This window comes from Gymnodraco acuticeps, unplaced genomic scaffold, assembly GCF_902827175.1.
Source record: "Gymnodraco acuticeps unplaced genomic scaffold, fGymAcu1.1, whole genome shotgun sequence".
NCBI classification, from domain to species: Eukaryota; Metazoa; Chordata; class Actinopteri; order Perciformes; family Bathydraconidae; genus Gymnodraco; species Gymnodraco acuticeps.
In genome coordinates, this window is record NW_022990747.1 from 314,897 (window position 1) to 328,232 (window position 13,336).

Consider the following 13,336-nt stretch of genomic DNA (forward strand, 5'->3'; position numbering starts at 1 on the left):
ATGCACAAAGACATGAGAGAGAGAAGGGAGGGGTTGTGTGTGAGTGCCGTCATGTGAAGCGAGGGCAGCGCACTATACGAGAGATAGCAGTAAGGTCAGCTCCACCTTCACAATGCTACAGGCTATGATATGCAAACATGGCTGACAGTAGGTGCTTCATCACCCGGTGGCAGCTTGACACAGGAGCCCTTTCTCTTGATTAATCCCCTCTGCTTGCTTCCTGCTATGAAACACACCACAACCATACAGTATTGACAAACCATAATAACACAAAGCTCTGTTTGTTCAGCATCTAATCTGTAAACCTGTGAGAGCAAAATACAGCCTGCGAGTGTCTCTTACATGTAAATGTGATTTTCTTTCTGCAGTTGCAATTTCAGGGACTCGTCAAGAAAACCGATTAGTTCAATAACTTGTGATATGTACGCTACACTCTGGTACATTACATCTGATCTAAACTTTTAACACCCTGCAACAGAAGATATATCTGTTTAATTTGCATATTTTTCATTTACTCCCACTTTCTTTCTGGAATGGGTAGATGCGAAAAGTTTAGCTGACAGCGATGCATTTTCCAAACTGCAAGTAGGAATAACTTCCACCCCTCACCCAATGAGCCGTCACCATGTTGATGAAACACCTCCACCGTGGATGTGACATTTTCACTTTCAGAAGCGCGATCTCGTTTTGGCAAACATCACTACAGAGCATGCCTAAACATTTCCAATGCACAGCTTGTTTCACGATGCTCCTTCACTATCTCAGGAAGCCAATGAGCCAGCTAATGCAGGCTCGGGTAGGGGGGGGGGGGGTTGAGGTGTGGTGGGGCAATCCACTTTCCCAGGTAGAGTCAGCAGAGCAGCTAACAGATTCCTCACCCTACATATATTTTCATGTCGGTGGATTGCTTTCCCATCGCTGCTGTCTTGCCTTCTTTTAACTTCACTTCATCATTCCACATGCCCATAAAACAGGTTCATTTCATTTGCCCCATTTCCCTAAAGGTGGGTCTAGCAATACTTCCCTCTGTAAAATGCACTGCAGCTTTTCCTATCTGCATTTTGAAAGCATATGGGTCTGATGGTGCTTACATACAGTTATGACCTAACAAAGCCAACTCATGATGTCAAAGCGCTGACTTAAGAAACACGTCCGATGCTGCAGGAGCATGTCGTAAAACATGATGATGGTGCACGGGCGTGGTGATCGTGAATGTCATTTAAGGAAGCTAATGACCGCTATCTGTTTGAAAGGGAGATCGATACGGTAATGAGCAGATGGAGGCAAAGGCGTAATCACCGAAAGCCCAGCGGTGCTGATATCCACAGAATAAAATAGAGTTGGGTCCTGGATGGCGGCAGGCTGACTGACACATTCAGTGAGACGCTCTCTCGCTACATCTTACTGATTTTAATGACGTGGCCTTAATGTCAAAAGAGATCTCTTCCTTAACACTTTCTCGGTTTTTCTCTTTCAGTGCTGATTCTCACGTCCTCACTGTATTCTGTCGAAATATCTGACAATTTGGCAAGAACACCTGATGTGGTGCTAGACCTATAGACAGGAGTTCTTGATATTTAACCTCTATTATCACATATTAAGAGGTATGGGTTATATTGATGGAAAGTTTGGGGTCTCTGCTGGAACTGCTACCCCCGCGACCCGACCACGGATAAGCGGGAGAAGATGGATGGATGGTTATATTGATTAATGTGAGGGATTAGTATAGCGTTTAATGGAGAGTTGAGATGTAGCACACACATCACTGGAGCTCATGCCCAATGGATTTAAATGGAATTTCATTAAAGCTAAACGAAAGAATGATGACTTTTACAACTCCCACTGGCAGCATTTTTATAGGCAGACATTTCACACTAATGACTTGAATATGAAATAGTGACCCCATCGCACTAAGCACAGTTTGAGTAAATTGGGCTCACTGGTAAAATAACCTTCACCGCAGTGACTGTTTAATCTGTTGTTAGAGCTTCTTACAGCACGGGATCTTACAGTTCTCTGCCTCGGGACCAGGAGCAAGAACTTTAGTCTCTGCCCTCGCACCCAAGCTAATTTGAACATATTGGTAGTCTACTTTTATGATTAGTCAACAACAGCAGGCCTGTGACCCAGTTATTGGACAACTCTCTGCTCTATCCTTACAGGTATTTCCCAAGTTGAGCAACAATAGGAAATACTGCATGCATAATTCATCTCCGTACACCAAATGTTTCCTAACAACACCGACCCAAGACAGCGAGGACAATTACAGTAAACATACGCACGACTATCTATAATGCATATATGGATGGAAATACATGCTATCACTGACCCTGATATGAAATAGGACACATGAGCGTTGTACTGGCTGTGACACAAGCTCAGTGTGAGTGTCGGCACCGCCCACTGTTGACGGTGCGTCTGTGATATCCATCTGTTTCTGGCCATGACTGGCTAACTGAAGGGAACCAATGGAGTGAGACCTGATTTGGTGTCAAACGGAGTGCTTGGATAAGGTAGTGTGTATGGATTTGGCGTGTGTGTGTTGGATCACGTACTACAGCTTATGGTGTTTACGTGCATCCTGGTGAGAAGTTGTGCTAAGAGCCAGGTTTGAGTCAGAGTTGCTGTCCAGAATGGAAAGACGGACAGGGAGCAGGTTATGCACAGGGGGGGGGGGGAAATCTGTTAATGTTGTGACTAATCAAATGGACAGCTGTGATGTGATCTCATATCCATATGCCATCCCAAAATGTCACACAATCGTGTTAAAGTGGAAAAATCAAGGACCATGTCCAAGGACAGCAAGTTTACCCTGCCATTGACTGAAATGTTGTTTTCCTCTTTTTAGCCTTATATTTCACCTTTAACGCTTTATTTCTTAAACTCAAAGTTTAGGGGTTTAATTGTTCAAGTCTTGATTTGTATGTGAGTGGTGCAGTGGAGGCTAATATAAAACCCCTCTCCAGACTAATAGAGTTTCCCAGCTAGAGGAAAAGAACAGGTAGGAATAATAAAAATTGAATGTCAAGTGATGAGGCATGGTTACAGAAATATCATAAAAAAACACACTTACATCAGTCAAAACCATTCTCAGGTCATTTGTAGGCTATGAATGACTTCATAGCTACTGCGTGAATGACATCAAACAACTGGAAGTGTTGCTGTACAACCTAACACAGCCTGCCTTTGATCACTCATGTGAGACACAATAAAACAATTGAAAGTGACAGCATGTGTAGTTAGACTGAACAAAAGACTTTAAGAAATTAAGAGTGTGATATTATCGGCTCCTACGCTGCAAAATGTCACTTATATAAAGGCCTCTATTGGCAGGCAGGGGGAAGAGGGCGGAAATGTTGTCTGAAATGATGAATTGATCTCAGTTAATTTATGGACGCTGGAAAACCCAGAGGTTGTCATTTAATGATAAATGGACGTAATACTGAGCAACGGGGACAGCAAGTCAAGGACTTGGGGAGGGAGGCTTAACACATGATGGATGATAATCATGCATACTATGTGGCATTTAAGCAAGTGTGATGGGGTGTGTGTGTGTGTGAGAGAGAGAGAGAGAGAGAGAGAGAGAGAGAGAGAGAGAGAGAGAGAGAGAGAGAGAGAGAGAGAGAGAGAGAGAGAGAGAGAGAGAAAGGAGATTTTACATCAAATGTAAGGATGTGAAAACTGAATATTTGCAACAATAATTTTAGATTGCAGCGCATAGAGCAAAATACAAACAGAGCAGCATTTTTAGTATAACTCCATTATATAATGTTATCTAAATATTAATCATTTTTTATGTTTATAAATGAAATAAATATAAATGTAAAAATGGTGTTAATAAAACACCTATTGTAAATTATCCAGTGCCTCTGAAATCACATCACGTTTTTTAACTTTTGTACAAAAACTTATATTTTGAGTGATACATGTATTCATTTGCAAAAAACAGACAAAATGGACTAATAGCATTATTAATAATCATTTTCACCACGATAATTTAGTGGTGGTAATCTGATGGTGAAAGCTTTAATTGACATGAACAAAGCCCCAGAGGCTGAGATCTTCTGACTTTGAGTCTCTAGTAAAGCTACTGAAACCCTGCACCCTCTGCCTGGGTCAACGTCCATTCCAATGTTTGTCACATTGTTAAGTGTCAAGACGAAAAGAAGATGATAATGAAGTGTTTGTCACAAAGATAACGTCATTAGAGTTCCGACATGGACTCCAACAATCTACATTTCCAGCAGCTCGCACACACTTCATCTATCCTGGATCGACTTATACTGTATTACTGACTAAAGACGACATGAACATGAAAAAAGGTTTAACACGAGAGGCCACTTAGTAACAGTGAAATAAATAAATCATCTGTGGTGGATATGATCTTTCCTCAGTATGTTTTCAGAGCAGATGTTTGCTTTACATCATATCAGATCATGTTGCTGACAGTAGGAAGAACGGTAAAGTTTGTTTTGCTTTAATTATGTCTTCAATATCTCCCATGGAGAGCTGTATTTTAATAAAGGAGCAGTGAGAATGAGTTGCTCACCGCTGCTGTCCCCGGTTCTTATGTCTGATGTTTGGGCCAGTGTAATCACCTCAGGGCGAAGATGACCAGCTCTGAATACTAATTTAAATCCGCAAGCTTTTTCACATTATTCATATTATGCATGTAGGTAATTACTCTTTACCAACAATCTTTGAGGTAAGTGAATTCAAATGTCCCACAACACAAAAAGAAATAAGTCCTTTTTAAATCAGGTGATGCAGCAGTCATCCTGCATTTTAAATACATTTGATTTTGTCTCGTGTTTTTGAAGATTTGTGAGAAATGTCACTATGCCCGTCACACTAGCGATTTGTATTTGTAATTCCTTTATGTTAAATAAAGACAATAGATGCTGTTTAATTATATGCTTTTGTAATATAAACAAAATGGTGACGTTGAATTGAGCAGACGTCTGGATTGTCCAGTTGGCTCGTGATGAATTTAACGATAACATGTGTAAAAAAGGAAAATCCTGTGATTGACGGTTACCATAGGAACAAGTTGACTGAAAAACACCAACTCTGCAAGCCATCACACTTCACGATATTTGTTTAGCTCTCATCATCTTATTCTTCATTTAGAACATGATTCCAACATGATAATATATCTGATATGTTCACCTACTATGTGTTCTTATGAAGACATTGTTGTAAATTGTCAACACTTGGATGTGAAATCTGTTATAAGATAATGGAGTAAAAGTGAATATCAAGAATAGATAGGGAATCATCTGATAAAAGACAAAGCAAGTGCAGAGATGCTTTATTAAGATCTAATGTGTTACCTAAATCTGGTCTAGTTTCCTAACAAATTCAGAATCTGATAAGCTTAGGGCATGAAAACAGTAATCTTCGATTTCAGAAGTGATGTCTAGTTGTGTTTGGGAGGCAGGTCTTTTAAATGTCCTCAAACAAATCAATGCTCACAAGATGCAGCAGTCTGTTGGCACAAACACTGACTGTGTGTTTGTTCCTGTTCCAAATGATAATAGAAAAGTCACCTACAGTCGAAAAAATAAACCACCAGTGTGTCACTCACACCTCTCTGTTGCCAAACAGCTCACAGAAGCAAATCACCGTCACTGTGAAAAAGCTGTTTGAAACCAACAAAAGATTACGTCTGTCACTCACAGTTGCCACATCTTATTAAAAACAAACAAACCAAATGTATGTGTCAGATTGAACAATGCTCACTATACATCAGAGCTTCACTCACCCGTCCCTGTTTTCATCGTCATCGGCGTTGGAGAGGAGCTGAGAGCCGGCCAGCGAGAGGTCCAGAGCCGCCAGGGGCAGATCTCTGTAGCCAAAACTCACCAGCTGGACCGGAGGAGCCAGATACTGGTTCTCATCCTCCACAGGCTGCGAGATGATCTCCAAGTCCGAAAGACCTGCCTGCTCCATTTCCCTAGACACATGCCAACACCAGCAACACGAAGACGAAATACAAACAAACATGCAAGAGGAGACAGAGAAGAGAAAAAAGCATACATTACTTCAAACAAAAAACACGCATTTCTCAGATAAGTTCAGAGATGTTACTTCACACTTCTACAAGGAAGTCAAACCGAGCGGAAATGGCAGTAAATGACTTCATATTTGCAACAATAATGGTTGATACCTTGGTTGATAGATTGCATAAAGTGAGCATAATGCAAATAGTTGGTGCTTAATTGGTGTCATTTAAATATATTAAATATACTAAATACTTTGAATGTCAAAATCCCAGTTGTGGCATTTACTAATGATCATAAAAGCTGGATCACAGAGCAGAAGAAAAGGACAGAAAGGTTTGCTGAAGAACTGACTGTATGCTTATGAACACAAAAGCAGTGAAGATTAAAAAAAAGACTAATTATTCTGCCTGGCAACTTCACTAAAAACACATTCTTATTTTAAGTGATGGCCTCAGGGAGTGAGCAGGGAGTGAGCTGGGAGTGAGCTGGGAGTGAGCAGGGTCAGAGAGCGTTACACACAAACACCCACTCAGCACAGGGAGCTGCTGAGGACTCTCACAGCTCTGTGATGAGGACCAGAGGAGATGCAGGTCTTCAAAGACACTGGTTCCTGGGGGGAGTGTGTGTTTCTGCGACTGTCCACATTTTCTAAAGCAGCCTGAATATTTGAGTCGCTATCATCCAATAGAAAACTAACTTAATTCATAACAGCACAACACAAACAATTCAGATATGGATAGCCACAAACAATGATGACGAGTAAGAGGAGGGTTAAGAAATAAACAGAAAACAGCAGCTTCAGTGATAATCTTATCTGTTTACCGCTGCTTTTCCACTGAGGTCATTGCAACCATGTTTCCTCTTTTAGAAATGGTCTAGTTTCTGTTTGTTTGTTATTTAAAAACACTTACCTTGCTACATGATCATTTGACAGTTGAGACATTGTAGAACGTACACAACTCAAAAGTGTTCTTTATGTTACATGGTTGCTGTAACTGCTAAACATTTATATTATTTGAAGTGTGTTATGTTAGTTTGTTATTTTTATCAACAAATGAAGAACCAACCTAACAAAGCTTGTGGCAAAACGTTTGTCCTCGCTACAGTCATGTAAGCTAGCAAGCTAATGTTTGATAGCTATGACTTAGGGGAATTTCATTATAGTGGCACATACTCTTTACTCACTTGATTGTAATCGAAAATGAAGTGGGGTAAAATATAGTGAACATCATCACATTGTTTTGCTAGGTGAAAGGTGATTTGAATCCCATTTGAAATTGGGTCAACATCTAGTTTATACACCTGACAAAAGTGACTGAAATACAACTTGAAATGATAGTACTTAACATCCTTTGAGGAATATACAGTATGTACAGTGTGCCCCATGTTGTTGGGGAACATTTTTTAAAACAACAAAACAACCCGTTTCTGGTTTCTACTTGTTTCAATTATACCTTTAAAAAAAACATGGTTAAAGAGTACCTTGGTTAATTTAAACACTTAAAAATAAACAGGTCTGTTTAAACTCTATTTTAATCCCTCATAATGTCAATACATTTTTTGTCAATTTTTGTTATGTATCAAGTAGTGATCTTTAGGAGGTATTTCAACAAGATTAGTAATGTAGTAGTAGTAGTAGTAATTGGACGTTAATCTAATAACTAAGGCAACGTTTATTTGTGTTTGTACCTATACAGTCTATGGTTTGTACCAGCAAACCTCCACCCTAAAACCCCCGGAGTCCCTAAACCTAATATCCAAACACATGAAGACTCAGTTGTGGGCCAGCATCACGTAACCCGGCGTGCCCACAAGCCCCAGTTGTTTAAAAGCTGGGCCATCTCAGAGGAGCGTGGAGGTGGAAACAAATGCTGAGTGCAGCTGCAGAATGACTCTGTGTGTGTGTGTGTGTGTGTGTGTGTGTGTGTGTGTGTGTGTGTGTGTGTGTGTGTGTGTGTGTGTGTGTGTGTGTGTATGTGTGTATGTGCATGCGTGCGTGTGCGTGCGTGCGTGCGTGCGTGTGTGTGTGTGTGTGTGTGTGTCCTGTGGTGTGTATTTTTAGACCAGAGCAGATGTCTGTTGTGACGTCATCGCCTCTCTCTTTGTCAGCTGAGTGGATCCCCACTCTTATTCAAACGTCAAAGGAAGTCAGGAAAAGGGTGAATGGGCATGGGAAAGTAGAGCAAAAGTGGGAGAAAAGGGGGGTGGATATCAGGGGTTACACAAGAACAACAGGGGAGGGTAATAATTACAAAAGGAACTGTGAACAATAAAAAAGAGAAGATTGATCAAAAATAAAAATAAAAGGTCACAAAATAAAAATGTATGAAAGAGACAGGAGGAAATAAGATTGATCATAGATTGGGCAAAGTGAAGAAGAAAGTAGAAGTACACTTTTCGCTTCTGAATTCTTCACTTCCTCTTCTTTCTTTTCCTATAGTCATTTTCAAACTGTCGTGACAGAGAGCACTGAGTTCCCTTAAATATTCGGAGGAAAAATCACGCTCTCTGACGGACAGGCATACCTTTAGGAAAGGACAGACAGGTAAACAGACAGGAAAGGGAATATAGATATGCAGGGGGATAACAGATAACCCCCAACACACACACAACCACTATTTATTGAAATATACAGTGATAATGTCAACGCTACAGGACCTTTAATGCGATCTTGTGTGACCTCAGCTGTTAGAGGGCAATGTGTGTTTGTGTTTGGTTTATTATCTCTCTCTGTGTGTGTGTCTCTGTGTGTGTGTGTGTGTGTGTGTGTGTGTGTGTGTGTGTGTGTGTGTGTGTGTGTGTGTGTGTGTGTGTGTGTGTGTGTGTGTGTGTGTGTGTGTGTGTGTGTGTGTGTGTGTGTGTGTGTGTGTGTGTGTGTGTGTGTGGTGTGTGTGTGTGTGTGTGTGTGTGTGTGTGTGTGTGTGTGTGTATGTGTGTGTGTGTGTGTGTGTGTGTGTGTGTGTGTGTGTGTGTGTGTGTGTGTGTGTGTGTGTGTGTGTGTGTGTGTGTGTGTGTGTGTGTGTGATGGGAATAATGGAGACTTCCAAAGCCACCAAGGTTGATCTGATCTTAACTCATGACTCTGTGACCGTACCAGCCAAATGTAAAAAATATATTGAAGAACATATCATATATTAATGATCTGTTATGTTTAATTAAGAAGGCTATGTAACTAACAAAGCAACTCATGTCATTATTTGGGATAAATAAAGTATATATATTTATATATCTAAAGCCACAAATATGCAAAACTCATTCAACCGGCTCATGTTGCTAAAATGACCCAAACCAGCAGTAAAAGGTATAAAAAGAATATGTATTGTAACTGTAACCTGAAATCATAATAAAGCACAGCCCCCGCAGCCCATTAAACCAAACAAGTGAACAAATGGAGAGTTTGTGAGATGAAAAGCAACAGAGCATGAATATAAGAAAAAAAGGCACCAGCTGTAGTTATGTTAGCGCAACACATCCACCGAACACACATCCAAATGATTGAGTCACAGCCATTGTAGGCAGGTGTATCCTAACAAACTGTTTCAGGTGAGTAAGCATGTGCCCATCGCCGACAAAGACCTGGAGCTGATCTCAAAGTCTTTGTCCCGTATACATTCTGTATGAACAGTCCAGATGTATCTAGTCATTTATGATTAAGTGGATTTCTCACGCAAATCAAATTAAACATTAGTTGACGTATTCGAAGCAGATTGAAAGAAAGTTACAACACAAAAGATATTTAATATCAAAATAACTACAAGAATACTTTACAGTCTAAGGATTTTTCACTCTGATATAGTGATACGAGTTAAGAGTGAACGCTTCTTTTCAGAATAGAGGTGCAGATCCCAAGAGTAGTCTATAATCACTGCATGTATAGCATACAACAGCATGTTCCTTTGTTTTTTTATTAATAAAAAACCCTCTGTTTTCAAGGAGAAGCGTTATTGCAGTGTAGTCTGGAGAGTTGCTGCCCTCATCCCAATTTGATGGGATTATTTCCCTTGGCAAGAGGGCCTTACATTTCTACGAAGTTGCATACTCTATATAGTCAAAAAGATATTCACCAGAGGCTGTGATGCTGTTGACTCGTGTAAAATACAATATGTATTATATGAGTCAAGAAAACACATTTCTGTAGGCAGCAGCTTTTTATAATTGTAGTAGTGTATAGGTATAGTACATATATGCGGACTTCTTAGTGAGTTAGCTGTATATGCTTACACACGTTGAGCTCAACATATCTGTGATAATAGGTGGCAGGTTTTACAAGTGATCAATTGATGCAACAGATTGCCACAGATTCATCTCATTTAAATAGCCCTGAAAAAGCATTTATAAGCCTTTTCACTTTGTGTTAATTCATAAGTATATATATTTTTAAAGTTTAATACAGAGGTGAGACAATTTGTGTTTTGTCTGTGATTCTCCTGCAGTTATGAGATGTTCTGGGCTCAGTGTTGATGTATCTCTGAGCAACAGGCTACTGTACAAGTTTAAACCACCAATTTTTTGTAATTGTATTTTCACTGCAATTATTGCATACTTAATCATGGATACATAATTTAGTTGGGGCTCTGAATTGCAAGTTTCTCCTAATTTATTTAATCTTTCGTGCCTACCAGTTATTGTTTTAATTTAAAATATGCAGGGCAACATCACTATGCCTTAGTTAGTTTGCAACCAGTCACGCACTAAAAAAGGACTGACCGAGGCGATGCTTGTGTTTTCATGTGTCCCAGTAAAATGTTAAGTGTCAGGATTTAAAAGTACATTGTTGTTCTGCAGGAAGTTGTATGTGCCTCTTTGTCGATTACCTTTACACTAATTTTCATTGGCAAATTCCTAATTCCTACTCTGGATAGTACGCAGTATTACACCACAGCGGGTTGGCCTGATAGATGTTGGGCCCTCCACACTTCTCCTACACACATCATCTCATCCATACCACCTCTCATCTGCAACGCAGCAGCAGGTTGGCTCTCTTCCAGAACAATCAGGACCGTACACATAACCACTCATGACAGACTCAAGCTGTCCACAGCCCGCAGGCTCACAGCTTACAGTAATGTACCTGCTGCAATGCCTGCTGCCAGTTAAGATATCAGCTGCAGCACATGGATGGGAAGCAATAGGGGTAAAATGCATTTTGAGATGTGATGATTCACTGAATGTCTGTTTGGCTTGTCTGACAAAGTTACATTAATGTTGCATGGAAATATAAAAAAGCACTCATTTTCAAAGTCAGCTGTGAATCAAGGCTTCTGATATTGAAAATAAATGTTACAAAGATTAATATTATAGAAAAAATTATATGTTTTTTCCAAACTACTTGCGTTCAAATTGTTCTGTTAGGCAGATAAATGTTAAAAAGTAATCATATTGTTCCTATTACTTGTTGAAGAACATGACTATGACTAAAGTCCCAACAATGATGATGAAAAAGACTAAAAGACTGTTTCTATCCAAGTACAAATATAAATTCTTTATTTTTTAGCTGTGTTAAATACAAATACTGACCTTTCTGAGTATCCCCGATGTTCTTATCTTACAGAATAGGGCAATTGCAACATTCTCAAAAACATTATTTCATGGAAAGACTAAAAGGACTGCAATTGCAGAAGAGCACCCACAGGAGGGAAGTGATATTAAGGGGAGCAGGACTCCCTGGGGGTGGCAGATACAAACACATTGTGGACTGTAGAGTCGTGGGCCAGGTAGGAAAGGTCATTTTGTGACAAAAGTTGCTCAAGGGACTTTACTGAGCAGCACCAAAGCAGAAGGTCATGTTAGTAACTGGGAGCCAGTGGAGCTGAAGAACGTGCTTCCTCCGTCACATGGAGGTGTCGCCATGGGACCTATGTGCAATAAGACAGACATACAAGCAGTGTTGAGGAAAATAAAAGAAATACTCTGACCTTGTTTGCTTATTACGAATGTTAGCAAAAAGAAATATTAAAAATGACGTTTATTAGTGAGGACTAGACTGTGTATCTTGTGTATGGATCATCTATATACTATTGGCTCTCAGGCTGCCTCTTTTCACCCTCTGTCTGAGACCAGAGCCCAGTCTGCTCTGATTGGTAAGCTGGCCAGCACTGTTGTGATTGGTCAACAGCATAGAGATGTCCCGCCCCTTAGCCTATCACCTACAATGTGTTGGTTGAAACGCTAGAAACGCAACTGTTACATAGTGATGTCATTATGTCAGGGAAGTAAACAAAGGGTTCCAGTGTGTGAGAGAAAAACTCCCTCTGGAGGGAACTTTGGGATTTTAGCCTTTGCAGACCATTTACATGCACATAAACAGCATAACAGGAGTTCTTTAAAAGGAACTTAGTACGTTAATATCCTGTTTGAAATCAAATTGGACACAGTTCATAAATCCTAAATTCCACCTACACTCTGCATCATGAAAATAGGATCTACTATTCTTGGAATGAGATTGACTTCATAGCAGTCGCATTAGCAGTAACACAGTGTTTGGGTACATTAGGTACTTGATTTGTGTTTTTCAGGTAGGCTGGTACAGTCGAAAATGCTGCCATGAAATGTGGATTTGATCAAAATCTGACATAGTTTGCTTTCATGTTTTGACATAGTTTAAATATATGCATCTATAAAGAAAATGAACCCTGAAACTATGAGCCATTATTTCCACACAAAACATCAAACATGGGTGTTTCGGTGCTTATCACCTCCTCTTGAAAAGCCCAATGCTAGCTTGGAAAAAAGACTTTCTGTGGAAGTAAAGAAAATATATTTCCAACCTGGCACATTTCATCCCAAACCACACTCAGTGGACCACAAGATCAACACACACATGTTAGATTAGGCTGTCGGACTACAACGCCTAAGGATCTAAAACATAACCCAAAACTTGGCCGGAGCATGGAGACACAAAGCAGGTGTTCTCTGCTCCCAACAGCTGCTGCGGAAAACTTTGGAGAAGCTGGACATCACTGTGTATTAGTGTTAAAGACTCATCGCAGACTAGTATGTGCACTGGTGGAGGAACAACAAACACTGCAAAGTATTCTACAATGATATAATAATGATGTCTGGGAAACAACAGCACAAAGACATTCCACACTTGTGTTTGTTGTAGCACCACAAACTAGAGAAAGGTCTGTTTCTTGCTGCTAGGAAAGTAAAGACAGTGAGTAATGTGTGCCTTTGCTGCTGACTCACATACAACGTAATATGGATTTCACATCAAAAGATGAAGCAGAAGAAAGTTTTACCTACGGGACATCCAGATTAAAACATGCAGTGGTACCAGCAGAAAAACAGTTCTTCACCTCGTCTTTTCTACCACATGCATTCTGGTCAAT

General features: G+C 40.1%; 1 protein-coding gene across 2 annotated transcripts in view; it reads right to left on the reverse strand.

Moving 5' to 3' along the window:
• LOC117556674 (transmembrane protein 266-like) overlaps positions 1-13,336 on the reverse strand; it is a 49,457-nt gene that overhangs the window by 31,788 nt on the left and 4,333 nt on the right. Inside the window, exon 3 of one of the 2 annotated variants that reach the window (XM_034232144.1) lies at positions 5,765-5,956. In XM_034232144.1, the coding sequence (XP_034088035.1) occupies positions 5,765-5,956 (192 nt within the window). Of the gene's footprint in view, positions 1-5,764; positions 5,975-13,336 lie in introns of both variants that reach the window. The other variant, XM_034232143.1, reaches the window with a different exon arrangement.